Here is an 18,476-nt window from a genome sequence, read left to right as displayed (position 1 = left end):
TTTGTGGGGCCAAGTACAATAACTTCAGTTTTATCTGAATTTAAAAGCAGGAAATTAGAGGTCATCCATGTCTTTATGTCTGAAAGACATTCCTGCAGTTTAACTAATTGGTGTGTGTCCTCTAGCTTAATGGATAGATAAAGCTGGGTATCATCTGCGTAACAATGAAAATTTAAGCAATGCTTTCTAATAACACTGCCTAAGGGAAGCATGTATAAAGTGAATAAAATTGGTCCTAGCACAGAACCTTGTGGAACTCCATAATTAACCTTAGTCTGTGAAGAAGACTCCCCATTTACATGAACAAATTGTAATCTATTAGATAAATATGGCTCAAACCACTGCAGCGCAGTGCCTTTAATACCTATGGCATACTCTAATCTCTGTAATAAAATTTTATGGTCAACAGTATCAAAAGCTGCAATCAATCAATCAATCAATCAATTTTTTTATATAGCGCCAAATCACAACAAACAGTTGCCCCAAGGCGCTTTATATTGTAAGGCAAGGCCATACAATAATTATGTAAAACCCCAACGGTCAAAACGACCCCCTGTGAGCAAGCACTTGGCTACAGTGGGAAGGAAAAACTCCCTTTTAACAGGAAGAAACCTCCAGCGGAACCAGGCTCAGGGAGGGGCAGTCTTCTGCTGGGACTGGTTGGGGCTGAGGGAGAGAACCAGGAAAAAGACATGCTGTGGAGGGGAGCAGAGATCGATCACTAATGATTAAATGCAGAGTGGTGCATACAGAGCAAAAAGAGAAAGAAACAGTGCATCATGGGAACCCCCCAGCAGTCTACGTCTATAGCAGCATAACTAAGGGATGGTTCAGGGTCACCTGATCCAGCCCTAACTATAAGCTTTAGCAAAAAGGAAAGTTTTAAGCCTAATCTTAAAAGTAGAGAGGGTGTCTGTCTCCCTGATCTGAATTGGGAGCTGGTTCCACAGGAGAGGAGCCTGAAAGTTGAAGGCTCTGCCTCCCATTCTACTCTTACAAACCCTAGGAACTACAAGTAATGAGGTCGAACAGGACAAGCACAGAGATGAGTCCACTGTCTGAGGCCATAAGAAGATCATTTGTAACCTTCACTAATGCTGTTTCTGTACTATGATGAATTCTGAAACCTGACTGAAACTCTTCAAATAGACCATTCCTCTGCAGATGATCAGTTAGCTGTTTTACAACTACCCTTTCAAGAATTTTTGAGAGAAAAGGAAGGTTGGAGATTGGCCTATAATTAGCTAAGATAGCTGGGTCAAGTGATGGCTTTTTAAGTAATGGTTTAATTACTACCACCTTAAAAGCCTGTGGTACATAGCCATCTAATAAAGATAGATTGATCATATTTAAGATCGAAGCATTAACTAATGGTAGAGCTTCCTTGAGCAGCCTGGTAGGAATGGGGTCTAATAGACATGTTGATGGTTTGGAGGAAGTAACTAATGAAAACAATTCAGACAGAACAATCGGAGAGAAAGAGTCTAACCAAATACCAGCATTACTGAAGGCAGCCGAACATAAAGATATGTCTTTGGGATGGTTATGAATAATTTTTTTCTCTAATAGTTAAAATTTTATTTGCAAACAAAGCCATGAAGTCATTACTAGTTAAAGTTAAAGGAATACTCGGCTCAATAGAGCTCTGACTCTTTGTCAGCCTGGCTACAGTGCTGAAAAGAAACCTAGGGTTGTTGTTATTTTCTTCAATTAGTGATGAATAGTAAGATGTCCTAGCTTTAGGCAGTGTTGCCACAGTTACTTTGAAAAAGTAATCCAATTACTGATTACTGATTACTCCTTGAAAGAGTAACTTAGTTACTTTCCTGATTACTCAATTGTAAAAGTAACTAAGTTAGATTACTAGTTACTTTTTTAGTTACTTTCCCCAGCTGCCGACAACAACCCTCTGCCACCTCAACATGACAATGATACCTGTTTTGCCAAAACTCACTTTATAGTCACCCTTTCTTGACTTCAATGAAAATAAATACTTTTTATAAAAAAGTAAAATAAAGACCTCTCTCTTGACCTCATATTTAACTGTTGACAGCACTGTAACAGTAAAACTTGCAATTTCGAACCTACATTGTTTGTAAATGTAACTATTAAATTCTAACATTTTTCTAACATTTAAATTCTCTCTAAACATTTTACTTGTCGAAATTATTATTATTTTAAGCAATATTAGTAGTTGTAATAAAAAACGGCTTCAAAACTGGACCTATAATCTAGGGGTGTTGTGGGGGGGGCACATCCTTGCCCCACGTCCCCATTCCATCTGGATTCGCCCCTGCTTTGGCGTTTGAGCGCAAAGAATGGATAACATTTATTTATGCAGGAAAACAGGACCATATTTACAGGTAAGAAAGTTTTATTGCGTTTTCACATCATGTGGTCCTCAGAAAGAGAGTTTAGGTGCATTTGAGTGGAAAATAGTGTTAGTTGTTGACGCGTCGCGGAGGATCAGCTATTTTTAACGACCAGATACAGAGCGGCTCAGCTCAGAATTCTAAATAAAGGAGGAAAAAAGTATAAAAATGTCTTTGTAAAGCTCAGTGCAGGTGTGCTGATCACCGCGCTTAAGAGGTGAGGACGAGCTGCTACAGAAAACCGTGGATGAAAAGATCACAGCTCGCTTAAAGTGGGCAGTTCAGTCGAACCCTGACCTCCTGCCCACGGACCAAGTTTAATGCTGCAATCGACCCACAATGCAAAAATAATAGTAACGCACAGTGACATGGAGAAGTAACTTGAATCTGATTATTGATTTGGAAAGATTAACGCGTTAGATTACTCGTTACTAAAAAAAAGTGGTCAGATTAGAGTAACGCGTTACTAATTAACGCGTTACAGGCATCACTGGCTTTAGGGAGGGCTTTTTTATAGAGCAACAGACTCTTTTTCCAGGCTAAATGAAGATCTTCTAAATTAGTAAGATGCCATTTCCTCTCCAGCTTACGGGTTATCTGCTTTAAGCTGCGAGTTTGTGGGTTATACCACGGAGTCAAGCATTTCTGATTTAAGGCTCTCTTTTTCAGATGAGCTACAGCATCCAAAGTTGTGCTCAATGAGGATGTAAAGCTATTGACGAGATAATCTATCTCACTCACAGAGTTTAATAGCTACTCTGCACTGTGTTGGTATATGGCATTGAAGAACAGAACAAAGAAGGAATCATATCCTTAAACCTAGCTACAGCGCTTTCAGAAAGACTTCTACTGTAATGAAACTTATTCCCCACTGCTGGGTAGTCCATTAAAGTAAATGTAAATGTTATTAAGAAATGATCAGACAACAGGGGGTTTTCAGGGAATGCTGTTAAGTCTTCAATTTCTATGCAATATGTCAGAACAAGATCTAAAGTGCCCTAAGATAAGAAGGGACCTGATTATTCAAAACCTTATAAGTAAGAAGAAGAATTTTAAATTCTATTCTAGAATTAACAGGAAGCCAATGAAGAGAGGCTAATATGGGTGAGATATGCTCTCTCCTTCTAGTCCCCGTCAGTACTCTAGCTGCAGCATTTTGAATCAGTCCATCAGAGTAAATGTAAATGTTATTAAGAAATGATCAGACAGAAGGGAGTTTTCAGGGAATACTGTTAAGTCTTCAATTTCCATACCATAAGTCAGAACAAGATCTAAGATATGATTAAAGCGGTGGGTAGGCTCATTTACATTTTGAGCGAAGCCAACTGAGTCTAATAATAGATTAAATGCAGTGTTGAGGCTGTCATTCTCAGCATCTATGCGGATGTTAAAATCACCCACTATAATTATCTTATCTGAGCTAAGCACTAAGTCAGACAAATGGTCTGAATATTCACAAAGAAACTCACAGTAACGACCAGGTGGATGATAGATAATAAATAAAACTGGTTTTTGAGACTTCCAATTTGGATGGACAAGATTAAGAGTCAAACTTTCAAATGAATTAAAGCTCTGTCTGGGGCTTTGATTAATTAATAAGCTGGAGTGGAAGATTGCTGCTAATCCTCCCCCTTGACCCGTGCTACGAGCATTCTGACAGTTAGTGGGACTCGGGGGTGTTGACTCATTTAAACTAACATAATCATCCTGCTGTAACCAGGTTTCTGTAAGGCAGAATAAATCAATATGTTGATCAATTATTATATCATTTACTAACAGGGTCTTAGAAGAGAGAGACCTAATGTTTAATAGACCACATTTAACTGTTTTAGTCTGTGGTGCAGTTGAAGGTAATATATTTTTTCTTTTTGAATTTTTATGCTTTAATCGATTTTTACTGGTTAATGGTGGTCTGGGAGCAGGCACTGTCTCTACGGGGATGGGGTATTGGGGGGATGGCAGGGGGAGAGAAGCTGCAGAGAGGTGTGTAAGACTACAACTCTGCTTCCTGGTCCCAACCCTGGATAGTCACGATTAGGAGGGTTTAATAAAATTGGCCAGATTTCTAGAGATGAGAGCTGCTCCATCCAAAGTGGGATGGATGCCGTCTCTCCTAACAAGACCAGGTTTTCCCCAGAAGCTTTGCCAATTATCTATGAAGCCCACCTCATTTTTTGGACACCACTCAGACAGCCAGCAATTCAAGGAGAACATGCGGCTAAACATGTCACTCCCGGTCCGATTGGGGAGGGGCCCAGAGAAAACTACAGAGTCCGACATTGTTTTTGCAAAGTTACACACCGATTCAATATTAATTTTAGTGATGTCCGATTGGCGTAACCGGGTGTCATTAGTGCCGACGTGAATTACAATCTTACCAAATTTACGCTTAGCCTTAGCCAGCAGTTTTAAATTTCCTTCAATGTCGCCTGCTCTGGCCCCCGGAAGACATTTGACTATGGTTGCTGGTGTCACTGACTTCACTTTTCTCAAAACAGAGTCGCCAAGAACCAGAGTTTGATCCTCGGCGGGTGTGTCGCCGAGTGGGGAAAAATGGTTAGAGATGTGAACGGGTTGGTGGTGTACAGGGGGCTTCTGTTTAGAACTATGCTTCTTCCTCACAGTCACCCAGTCGGCCTGTTTTCCCGGCTGCTCGGGATCTGCTGGGGGACAGCTAACGGCGGCTAAGCTACCTTGGTCCGCACCAACTACAGGGCTAGCTGTAGGATTTTCCAAGGTGTATTTGTTGTGCACATTCACAACAGTAAAGTGTTGTTATTGTTATTGTTAGTGTTGTTATTTGACCTACTCCATTGTCCGTTCCTTTGCGCCCCCTGTTGTGGGTCCGTGTACCGACACTTTCCCAACAGTATGATTTTTTTTAATAATATATTTGCATGTTACTGCTGAAAATCAGTATTTGAACACCTGCCAATCAGCAAAAATTCTGGCGCTCAACAACCTGTTAGTCCGCATCTAAAAAGTCTACCTCCACTCCACTTATTATTCCAAATTAGAATCACCTATTTGAGGTCGTTAGCTGCATAAAGACACCTGTCCACCCCACACAATCAGTAAGACTCCAACTACTAACAAACTAGACCTCCACAAGTCTGGAAAGGGCTACGGGGCAATTGCCAAGCAGCTTGGTGAAAAAAGATCAACTGTTGGAGAAATTATTAGAAAATGGAAGAAGCTAAACATGACTGTCAATCTCCCTCGGACTGGGGCTCCACGCAAGATCCCACCTCGTGGCGTATCAATGATCCTAAGAAAGGTGAGGAATCAGCCCAGAACTGCACGGGAGGAGCTGGTCAATGACCTGAAGAGAGCAGGCACCACTGTTTCCAAGGTTACTGTGGGTAATACACTAAGACGTCATGGGTTAAAATCATGCATGGTACCGAAGGTTCCCCTGCTTAAATCAGCAGACATCCAGGCCTGTCTTAAGTTTGCCCGTGACCATTTGGATGATCCAGATGAGTTATGGGAGAAAGTTATGTGGTCAGATGAGACCAAAAATTTGGTCTTTCACCATGTTTGGAGGAAGAAGAATGCTGAGTACCATCCCAAAAACACCGTCCCTACTGTGAAGCATGGGGGTGTAAGCATCATGCTTTGGGGGTGCTCTTCTGCACATGGGACAGGACGGCTGCACTGTATTAAGGAGAGGATGACCGGGGCCATGTATTGCGAGATTTTAGGAAACAACCTCCTTCCCTCATTTAGAATATTGAAGATGGGTCGTGGATGGGTCTTCCGGCATGACAATGACCCAAAGCTCACAGCCAGGATAACCAAGGAGTGGCTCCGTAAGAAGCATATCAAGGTTCTGGAATGGCTGACCCAGTCTCCAGAGCTAAACCCAATAGAAAATCTTTGGAGGGAGCTCAAACTCCGTGTTTCTCAGCGACAGCCCAGTAACCTGGTTGATCTAGAGAAGAGCTGTGTGGAGGAGTGGACCAAAATCCCTGCTGCAGTGTGTGCAAACCTGGTGAAATACTACAGGAAATGTCTGACCTCTGTAATTGCAAACAAAGCCTACTGTATCAAATATTAACATTGATTTTCACAGGTGTTGAAATACTTATTTGCAGCAGTAACATACAAATAAATTATTTAAAAAAAATCATACATTGTGATTTCCAGGTTTTTTTTAGATTATGTCTCTCACAGTGGACATGCACCTAAGATGAAAATTTCAGACCCCTCCATGATTTCTAAGTGGGAGAACTTGCAAAACCACAGGGTGCTCAAATACTTATTTTCCTCACTGTAAAACAATTTTCCTCACCAAAAACAAAACAAACAAAAAAAACAGTTGCTGAAATAATGAAAAATGATCATTTTAGTACTTGTTTGTTAACCATGCTACACAGAGTCAAAATTACAGATTGATGCTTTCATGCAGCCTTTAATTTTCACGAAAGCAGATTTGAAAATAAAAATGGTTGAAAGATGCTTGCAATGCAAACCAGTTGTCTATCATTAAAGGCCCTGTCACACCTTGACGATTTAGCCTGCGTATACCGACCATATTAAAACATGCTGTCAAACGCTGTCGTACATCTAATAGATTAATGCCACTGTCGCACCTTGACAATTAACCAGCGTCTCCCGACAGCCCCGTTTCCACCGAGTGGTTCGGGTCGATACTGCACCGTGTGGTGCGGGTCAGAAACAGAGTAATTTAACATTATTTCATTTTATTATTATTTTTTTTTTTATCTTGGTGGACCACTGTGTACAGAATGCTAATGAGTCGACTGGCTGTAGTAAACGCTGCAGTGAATGTGGAGTGCTGTGACCCTTTAAACATTTAAAGCGTCATGGCTGTCGTCTGATCAGGTCATCACAGACCTGAATAATGAAATGCTGTGATGATTTTATACTTTTAAAGTGCCAGCCCACTGCGATCAGGTGTGATCAGACCTGAATGAAGTGATCTGGTGATCTGTTTGTATGATCACCAACAGCTCACACCATCAGCGACTGCACTTTAAAAGTTTAAAGAGACACAGCTCCTCATTCAGGTCTGATCACACTGATCGATCAGGTCATCTGGTGATCACACCTGATTGTGGTCGACTGGAGCTTTACAAGTTTAAATCATTGCAGTGCTTCTGTGTGATCAGAGCATGACACCGGCATCCTCTGAGAAACGCACTGGCAGGAGAAAAAGCACAGAGGAATTTGCTTTAAAACGCTACGTTTCCAGCCACGACGTCATTTTCAAAAATCAGGAGCTTTATGTGGATAAGTGTCCGGCAGTCTATGATGGTGAACTGGACTGAAACAAATAGGTCATATTACATATATATATATATATATATATATATATATATATATATATATATATTCATATTATATTACTTCCGTGTGCAAATGAAGCAGTATTTCCACATGAGGACTGCAGATTTTATCCAATCAGTGGTCAGCATTGATGGATGTATTTAGGCTTATGAGTAAATTACAAGAAACGTGTCCCAACAATCTCATAACTTACCTACAACTTATGTCCCACATGTGTGGGACGTGTGGGTCACATGCTGGCACTTGAAAATTTTCAGCATGCCCAGAATTTCTCAAGGAGCTCAGCGTATTAGGACGTACATCAGTGAGCTTCAGCATGCTCTTAACTTATATAAAAAAAGATCTTTAAATTATTAGACTTATGCCAGCATTTTTGAATACGGTTGGCATACGCTGGATAAATTGTCAAGGTGTGGCATGGCCTTAACATTTTCATGTGTTTGAGATTAAACACTAAATACCACCAAAATCCTGCAATTCTGTGTTTTCATTGACATTCCCCTGCAATAAACATCATTTAGGCTTAAAATAGCTTGTGTGAAACATCTGCCATATGGAACTGATTTAAGACTCCCCAGTGACCCATCATTATTATTATTATTATTATTATTACTACTACATTTCACACAGCCACACACAGATTTGTTAAACATCAAATCATAAATATCTTTGATGCAGCTCTTTACTCCAGTTGTTCATTCCAATTTAAATGCTGTGGCACCTGCTGCAGTGACACTTTTGCACCTATAGGAGGAATCATTTACAGGGTCTTGATATCAGAACTTCCATTTACAGGAACATATTACAGGAACCCAAACAGGCTTGGGTTGACTTTTTTTTTTTTGTTGCCACTGAGAGAGGAACTTGTATGGACAGTTTCAGAAACAGCATGTGAGTGGACTTTTTTTCTTAGAAAATGAGACTAACAAAACAGTTTCTCTAACTTTTGAGAAATTTATTTTATCCACTCCAGTTCTGATCTAAAATGCTTTGGGGCACTGGAAACTCACTTCATTATGGCAGAATATTACATTTGAAACCATTATTCCATCTTAAACTGGTATGCCCAACCAACCAATTGCATGAAAAAATAAAAAAATGTGGACTCGAGAGGATTTAGTGCTGCTATAACGCACTGATGCAGAAGGTGGCAGCAATGCCCCCAATAATGATGCCAGCTGCCGTTAAACACAGAAGAAAAAGAAACGGCATAGAAGAAGGAATGCTACACTGGCAGAGGCTAAAAAAAAAAAATGGAAAAAAAATGGAAAAAAATGAAAACTTATTTTCCATTCAGAGTTGTAGGGGGATTATTTTTTCATTTATTCAAATGGCAAATCCATCTGTCTTATCAACAATGCAAATGTGGCTTTACTGAAGAAAGGGAATTTGGAACGGCACTGCAAAATGAACCACAAGAATGCAAACGTCTCGGCTAAATCACCTCTGCACGCTCGAAAAGTCCAGGAATTGAAAAGTCACCCTGCAGCACAACAGTCCGTAAATATGGAAGACGTGATGGACGTGGCAAACAAGATGCCGTGTTCTGTTTGGGCCAGGAGTCTGCAGAGGTGTCTATTCCGTGTGCAGCAGGAGGAGATACATGCACCACACATAAATGGTGCTGCACACAGAGGAAAATTTCTGGAACAGTTTTCTGAACTGTTGCCCGAAATTCAAGAATTTCTGAAACATTCAAACCATGCTGAATATGCACAGCTAGAAGACAGTCAGTGGCTCTTGGATTTAGGCTTTCTTACTGATGTGACTGACAAGCTCAAGGACAAACATAATCATCAACATGATCAGCTCTGTGAACACGTTTAAAAGCAAGTTGCAACTGCAATCAAGCAGATTGTAACAGTGTGACCTGTGGAACTTTCCACACATGGACACAGAACTTAATTGTCAGGGCAAAGAGTGTACCGAGCTTGAGAGTGCACGTTAAGATTATCAAGTGCAGAGCATCTTGTCAGAATTTGACAGGCGCTTTACTGACTTTCAATCAATCAATCAATCAACTTTTTTCTTGTATAGCGCCAAATCACAACAAACAGTTGCCCCAAGGCGCTCCACATTGCAAGGCAAGGCCATACAATAATTATGAAACACAGTCTACGTCTAAAGCAACATAACCAAGGGACGGTCCAGGGTCACCCGATCCAGCCCTAACTATAAGCCTTAGCGAAAAGGAAAGTTTTAAGCCTAATCTTAAAAGTAGAGAGGGTATCTGTCTCCCTGATCTGAATTGGGAGCTGGTTCCACAGGAGAGGAGCCTGAAAGCTGAAGGCTCTGCCTCCCATTCTACTCTTACAAACCCTAGGAACTACAAGTAAGCCCGCAGTCTGAGAGCGAAGCGCTCTAATGGGGTAATATGGTACTACGAGGTCCCTAAGATAAGATGGGACCTGATTATTCAAAACCTTATAAGTAAGAAGAAGAATTTTAAATTCTATTCTAGCATTAACAGGAAGCCAATGAAGGGAGGCCAACACGGGTGAGATATGCTCTCTCCTGCTAGTCCCTGTCAGTACTCTAGCTGCAGCATTCTGAACCAACTGAAGGCTTTTTAGGGAACTTTTAGGACAACCTGATAATAATGAATTACAATAGTCCAGCCTAGAGGAAACAAATGCATGAATTAGTTTTTCAGCATCACTCTGAGACAAGACCTTTCTGATTTTAGAGATATTGCGTAAATGCAAAAAGGCAGTCCTACATATTTGTTTAATATGCGCTTTGAATGACATATCCTGATCAAAAATAACTCCAAGATTTCTCACAGTATTACTAGAGATCAGGGAAATGCCATCCAGAGTAACGATCTGGTTAGACACCATGCTTCTAAGATTTGTGGGGCCAAGTACAATAACTTCAGTTTTATCTGAGTTTAAAAGCAGGAAATTAGAGGTCATCCATGTCTTTATGTCTGTAAGACAATCCTGCAGTTTAGCTAATTGGTGCGTATCCTCTGGCTTCATGGATAGATAAAGCTGGGTATCATCTGCGTAACAATGAAAATTTAAGCAATACCGTCTAATAATACTGCCCAAGGGAAGCATGTATAAAGTGAATAAAATTGGTCCTAGCACAGAACCTTGTGGAACTCCATAATTAACTTTAGTCTGTGAAGAAGATTCCCCATTTACATGAACAAACTGTAATCTATTAGACAAATATGATTCAAACCACCGCAGCGCAATGCCTTTAATACCTATGACATGCTCTAATCTCTGTAATAAAATTTTATGGTCAACAGTATCAAAAGCAGCACTGAGGTCCAACAGAACAAGCACAGAGATAAGTCCACTGTCCGAAGCCATAAGAAGATCATTTGTAACCTTCACTAATGCTGTTTCTGTACTATGATGAATTCTAAAACCTGACTGAAACTCTTCAAATAGACCATTCCTCTGCAGGTGATCAGTTAGCTGTTTTACAACTACCCTCTCAAGAATCTTTGAGAGAAAAGGAAGATTGGAGATTGGCCTATAATTAGCTAAGATAGCTGGGTCAAGTGATGGCTTTTTAAGTAATGGTTTAATTACTGCCACCTTAAAGGCCTGTGGTACATAACCAACTAACAAAGATAGATTGATCATATTTAAGATTGAAGCATTAAATAATGGTAGGACTTCCTTGAGCAGCCTGGCAGGAATGGGGTCTAATAAGCATGTTGATGGTTTGGATGAAGTAACTAATGAAAATAACTCAGACAGAACAATCGGAGAGAAAGAGTCTAACCAAATACCGGCATCACTGAAAGCAGCCAAAGATAACGATACATCTTTGGGATGGTTATGAGTAATTTTTTCTCTAATAGTCAAAATTTTGTTAGCAAAGAAAGTCATGAAGTCATTACTAGTTAAAGTTAATGGAATACTCAGCTCAATAGAGCTCTGACTCTTTGTCAGCCTGGCTACAGTGCTGAAAAGAAACCTGGGGTTGTTCTTATTTTCTTCAATTAGTGATGAGTAGAAAGATGTCCTAGCTTCACGAAGGGCTTTCTTATAGAGCAACAAACTCTTTTTCCAGGCTAAGTGAAGATCTTCTAAATTAGTGAGACGCCATTTCCTCTCCAACTTACGGGTTATCTGCTTTAAGCTACGAGTTTGTGAGTTATACCACAGAGTCAGACACTTCTGATTTAAAGCTCTCTTTTTCAGAGGAGCTACAGCATCCAAAGTTGTCTTCAATGAGGATGTAAAACTATTGACAAGATACTCTAACTCCCTTACAGAGTTTAGGTAGCTACTCTGCTCTGTGTTGGTATATGACATTAGAGAACATAAAGAAGGAATCATATCCTTAAACCTAGTTACAGCGCTTTCTGAAAGACTTCTAGTGTAATGAAACTTATTCCCCACTGCAGGGTAGTCCATCAGGGTAAATGTAAATGTTATTAAAAAATGATCAGACAAAAGGGAGTTTTCAGGGAATACTGTTAAGTCTTCTATTTCCATACCATAAGTCAGAACAAGATCTAAAATATGATTAAAGTGGTGGGTGGACTCATTTACTTTTTGAGCAAAGCCGATAGAGTCTAATAATAGATTAAATGCAGTTTGTTTCCATTGAGCCTGTTGTCAGTTTTCTTTTTTTCCATTTGGGGAAAATACACATGTGGACTGTATGACGTCCAAAGTGGCATCACTCTTCAACCTGGATATCTGTGCTATTCAGAATGAGATCCTCACACTGAAAAATGACATTGAGCTCAAATCCAGAGCAACACCTGGCATGGATGTCCAATTCTGGAATCTAATACAGAAAGGGAAGGAGCCCAACCTCAGACAAACTGCACAGGAATTTGACTGCGCTTGTTGGATCAACATATTTGTGCCTTTTCACATAAAAATCATTAAATCAAAATACAGATCCACTATGACTGATGACCACCTTGCGGCCTGCTTACGGCTGCACTCAGCTCCTACTGTCCGGACTATGAGAGACCAGCTGCCTCTTCTCAGTACCAGAAGTCCCACTAAGGAAGGAAACAACTTTTTCAACTTGAATTAAGCATTGTATTATTTGAGCTGTTTGTTGTCGTGTTGTTATGGGCCAGTCCTAGGCCTACTTGTGCTTATTCTTTGCACCACACACATTTACTTTAATAATGTATTATTGTTGTTAAAACTTTATCTTTGTGCCAGAAAATTGTGTTATTACAACCCCTGGCAAAATTATGGAATCACCGGCCTCGGAGGATGTTCATTCAGTTTAATTTTGTAGAAAAAAAGCAGATCACAGACATGACACAAAACTAAAGTCATTTCAAATGGCAACTTTCTGGCTTTAAGAAACACTGTAAGAAATCAGGAAAAAAAATTGTGGCAGTCAGTAACGGTTACTTTTTTAGACCAAGCAGAGGGAAAAAAAAATATGGAATCACTCAATTCTGAGGAAAAAATTATGGAATCATGAAAAACAAAAGAACGCTCCAACACATCACTAGTATTTTGTTGTACCACCTCTGGCTTTTATAGCAGCTTGCAGTCTCTGAGGCATGGACTTAATGAGTGACAAACAGTACTCTTCATCAATCTGGCTCCAACTGTCTCTGATTGCTGTTGCCAGATCAGCTTTGCAGGTTGGAGCCTTGTCATAGACCATTTTCTTCAACTTTCACCAAAGATTTTCAGTTGGATTAAGATCCGGACTATTTGCAGGCCATGACATTGACCCTATGTGTCTTTTTGCAAGGAATGTTTTCACAGTTTTTGCTCTATGGCAAGATGCATTATCATCTTGAAAAATGATTTCATCATCCCCAAACATCCTTTCAATTGATGGGATAAGAAAAGTGTCCAAAATATCAACGTAAACTTGTGCATTTATTGATGATGTAATGACAGCCATCTCCCCAGTGCCTTTACCTGACATGTAGCCCCATATCATCAATGACTGTGGAAATTTACATGTGCTCTTCAGGCAGTCATCTTTATAAATCTCATTGGAACGGCACCAAACAAAAGTTCCAGCATCATCACCTTGCCCAATGCAGATTCGAGATTCATCACTGAATATGACTTTCATCCAGTCATCCACAGTCCACGATTTCTTTTCCTTAGCCCATTGTAACCTTGTTTTTTTCTGTTTAGGTGTTAATGATGGCTTTCGCTTAGCTTTTCTGTACGTAAATCCCATTTCCTTTAGGCGGTTTCTTACAGTTCGGTCACAGACGTTGACTCCAGTTTCCTCCCATTCGTTTCTCATTTGTTTTGTTGTGCATTTTTGATTTTTGAGACATATTGCTTTAAGTTTTCTGTCTTGACGCTTTGATGTCTTCCTTGGTCTACCAGTATGTTTGCCTTTAACAACTTTCCTATGTTGTTTGTATTTGGTCCAGAGTTTAGACACAGCTGACTGTGAACAACCAACATCTTTTGCAACATTGCATGATGATTTACCCTCTTTTAAGAGATTGATAATCCTCTCCTTTGTTTCAATTGACATCTCTCGTGTTGGAGCCATGATTCATATCAGTCCACTTGGTGCAACAGCTCTCCAAGGTGTGATCACTCCTTTTTAGATGCAGACTAGCGAGCAGATCTGATCTGATGCAGGTGTTAGTTTTGGGGATGAAAATTTACAGGCAGATCCCATAATTTATTCCTCAGAATTGAGTGAGTCCATATTTTTTTCCCTCTGCTTGGTCTAAAAAAGTAACCGTTACTGTCTGCCACAATTATTTTTCCTGATTTCTTATAGTGTTTCTTAAAGCCAGAAAGTTGCCATTTGAAATGACTTTAGTTTTGTGTCATGTCTGTGATCTGCTTTTTTTCTACAAAATTAAACAACTGAATGAACATCCTCCGAGGCCGGTGATTCCATAATTATTGCCAGGGGTTGTATAACAGAGCCTGACCGGTATGGATTTTTTGAGGCCGATGCCGATAACGATATTTGGATGAAAAAAAAATGTCGATAATCGATAAATCAGCTGATCTGCTGATAGCCGATAAACCAGCCGATATTATTATTATTTTTTTTAAATGAATAAAATGTGAAATTAGCAAATGCATATCCTTGAAAAGAGTTGTGAAATACACCTGATCTTGTACCTGCTGTTGCTGCAACTTAGTTATAGGTTCAGGATAAGGATATAGATGTTAATAACCTTACTTGTATGCTTTTGTCAGCCGATCAGTGCAGTGTGACGGCGAACTACGGGGGCCGGTGATGAACACATTTAAGCAGGAGTGTAAGCAGCTCTCAGTTGAATGGAGTCTACTGGACAAACGGTGCAAGAACATTTTACATTGTCGACACAAACATTATTTCAGTAACTGTTCTGTTTATGATGTTCTGTTCTGCGCTTATGGTTCAGAAACGCTCCAACACTCTTAAACCATGTGAAAAAATAAAAAAAATTACCCAGGAAAACAGACAGAGAGAAGGAACACCCTAAACTTAAAAATCATGGCTCGTGAAACAGGTTTGTTGGCTTTGGTTTCACTCAGGAAACGGCGTCCACCGTATTGAGAAAAATCACCACACAGAATTCTTTGGTTTTCACATGTTTTGTTAAAAAATAAATAGATAATGGAATACTGGAATATCAATTTTGACTTTGACTGAAAACAGTCATAAAACGGACCACCAGCACGGCTGCGCATGGGCACGATTTGTCAAGAGGACACAAAAGGACTGGGATGGTTCCTCCAAAAAGCTCAACAAGCTGCAGTACGACATGGGGCTAGCAGAGTTCCTGAAGGTGAAGACGAACGCCACGTGTGCAGCGTGTGTTCTCACCAACAGGGAACAAGGTGAGAACACACAGGGTGCAATGTGTGACCAAAAACAATAAAATAAACTGACAGACCAAACTGGGAAAAACACACAAACAATTCTGACTTCATTTAGAACACCCTTCAAGGAAAATATATACTCAACAAAAATATAAACGCAACACTTTTGGTTTTGCTCCCATTTTGTATGAGATTAACTCAACCATCTAAAACTTTTCCCACATACACAATATCACCATTTCCCTCAAATACTGTGCACAAACCAGTCTAAATCTGTGATAGTGAGCACTTCTCCTTTGCTGAGATAATCCATCCCACCTCACAGGTGTGCCATACCAAGATGCTGATTAGACACCATGATTAGTGCACAGGTGTGCCTTAGACTGCCCACAATAAAAGGCCACTCTGAAAGGTGCAGTTTTGTTTTATTGGGGGGGGATACCAGTCAGTATCTGGTGTGACCACCATTTGCCTCAGGCAGTGCAACACATCTCCTTTGCATCATCCGTGAAGAGAACACCTCTCCAACGTGCCAATCGGCAGCGAATGTGAGCATTTGCCCACTCAAATCGGTTACGACGACGAACTGGAGTCAGGTCGAGACCCCGATGAGGATGACGAGCATGCAGATGAGCTTCCCTGAGACAGTTTGTGCATAAATTCTTTGGTTATGCAAACCGATTGTTCCAGCAGCTGTCCGAGTGGCTGGTCTCAGACGATCTTGGAGGTGAACATGCTGGATGTGGAGGTCCTGGGCTGGTGTGGTTACACGTGGTCTGCGGTTGTGAGGCTGGTTGGATGTACTGCCAAATTCTCTGAAACGCCTTTGGAGACGGCTTATGGTAGAGAAATGAACATTCAATACACAAGTAACAGTTCTGGTTGACATTCCTGCTGTCAGCATGCCAATTGCACACTCCTTCAAATCTTGCGACATCTGTTGCATTGTGCTGTGTGATAAAACTGCACCTTTCAGAGTGGCCTTTTATTGTGGGCAGTCTAAGGCACACCTGTGCACTAATCATGGTGTCTAATCAGCATCTTGGTATGGCACACCTGTGAGGTGGGATGGATTATCACAGCAAAGGAGAAGTGCTCACTATCACAGATTTAGACTGGTTTGTGAACAATATTTGAGAGAAATGGTGATATTGTATATGTGGAAAAAGTTTTAGATCTTTGAGTTCATCTCATACAAAATGGGAGCAAAACCAAAAGTGTTGCATTTATATTTTTGTTGAGTGTAGATTTCTGGACCTTTGCACATGGCCTTTAAGTGTTGCATTTCTTGGACTCACCCTCTCTCAGTAACTCGTCAGCCTGGCCCACACCATGCTCGATGAGCTGCTGGCAGTCCTCGAGTGGCTTGATGCTGTCTGCTTCAATGGTGTCTACTTCAGCCAGCAGAACGTTCAGTCGTTCAGTCAGTAACCGGTTTGTTGCTGCCTGCAACTCTGCAAAGTGCCTATGGAGGGCCTCACGGGCCTGACCTGAGCTGCCCCGCACCTACACAAATAATGCAGAACGAAAGAAAAATTCAAAAAGGTGAAGATGTAAAACTGAAGAATTTGAACATCTGAAACACCCATTGCTCATATCCCGTATTGGCCTGAAAGACATTTTTTTTTCCCTTGGAAATAGCAGTCAAGTATGGGAACATGCTGGTGACACACTTCCCAGCAGCCCAACTCCATGGAATTACCTTGGATTCTGGATGACAACCACTCAAGCAGACAACCAGTTTATCCCCATATATCTACAATAACCATTATCTATCTCATCTGTGTGAAATGTGGGCATCTCCTTGGCCTTCTCCAGGTGCTGGAATCCTCAATATTCAGGCATCTATGCGCCACATGATGCATAGTGAAATGTGCCACATGGCCAAAACATTGAAGCAGATTCTCCCTCAGTGCACAAGTGATACTCCACATCTTAGTCTTCCTAAATAACCACTCATCTGACACAAAGTCATTCCACTGGTACACAAAGATCTTCCAAAGAAACCCGCTTAGCAAAAACATCCAGTTGTCGCCTTGAGTCACTGGCTAGTGTCCAAGTCTCAAAATCATACAGCAAGACAGGCAGCACCAGGAACCTATGGACTTGGAACTTCATTGTCCTGCAAAGATATTGACATTGATAAACACCTCTGTCCAGCAATCTCATGACTTTATAAGCTTTTCCCATGCATCGCTCCATCTCAAAAGCTGGCCACCCAGAGACATGAATGTCACTGTCAACAGAAGTGAACATCTCTACAAGTTCAACACTTTCACCATATAGAGACTCACTTCTGACGGCAATTCAATTTATTAATTTAGTTTATATCGCACCAAATCACAACAAAGCTGCCTCAAGGTGCTTCACACAAGTATGGTCTAACCTTACCAACCCCCAGAGCAAGCACACAGGTGACAGTTGTAAGGAAAAACTCCCTCTAAGGAAGAAACCTCAAGCAGACCAGACTCAATGTGTCACCCACTGTTTAGGCCATTCTACTAAAAAGGTTTACAATATAGAACACAACACAATTGATGAGAGTCCATGCAGGTGTCCAGTCCACCACTGGGGGAGGGTGGGGGTGGGCTGTCATTGAGCCACTCGTTGGATCTGTTCCTGCAGCACAGTCTGTTCTGCGCCCATTCCAGAAATAATCTAATCCAGCTTCATGGATCCAGCCACATGTCAGACAGAGAGAAAAAGAAAACAGAATCAGCCAGCCAGAAAAAACTACATTTAAGGTACAATTCTTCAGCATTAAGCAACAGGCAAGCAGAAGACATAATAAGGTGATCGCCGGCCCCTGGGTCTGTTAATGAAGCCCTAAGCTTCACTAACAGACCCAGACTTTAGATAACGTTTGAGGCTGCAACCTGCTCTGTTTCCTATTAAAATGAATTTAAAAGAGTAGGAAGCATAGTACCATACTATGCCAGTATGCTAGCCATACAAAAGGGAGAATCCAGACTTAAGACTGGATTTGAAAGTCTCTACAGAAACTGACTTTTATTGACGCAGGGAGATCATTCCACAAAAC

At 40.8% G+C, this 18,476-nt stretch overlaps 1 protein-coding gene across 3 annotated transcripts in view; it reads right to left on the bottom strand.

Moving 5' to 3' along the window:
- Nucleotides 1-18,476, bottom strand: part of crlf3 (cytokine receptor-like factor 3) — a 120,290-nt gene that overhangs the window by 44,491 nt on the left and 57,323 nt on the right. For all 3 annotated transcript variants that reach the window (XM_034190783.1, XM_034190785.1, XM_034190784.1), the window contains exon 3: nucleotides 16,735-16,942. In XM_034190783.1, coding sequence (XP_034046674.1) covers nucleotides 16,735-16,942 — 208 coding nt within the window. The remainder of the gene's footprint in view (nucleotides 1-16,734; nucleotides 16,943-18,476) is intronic.

This window comes from Thalassophryne amazonica, chromosome 16 (assembly GCF_902500255.1).
Source record: "Thalassophryne amazonica chromosome 16, fThaAma1.1, whole genome shotgun sequence".
Taxonomy (NCBI): Eukaryota; Metazoa; Chordata; class Actinopteri; order Batrachoidiformes; family Batrachoididae; genus Thalassophryne; species Thalassophryne amazonica.
The sequence above is the reverse complement of the archived record's forward strand: the minus strand, read 5'-3'. Positions and strand labels throughout refer to the sequence as shown.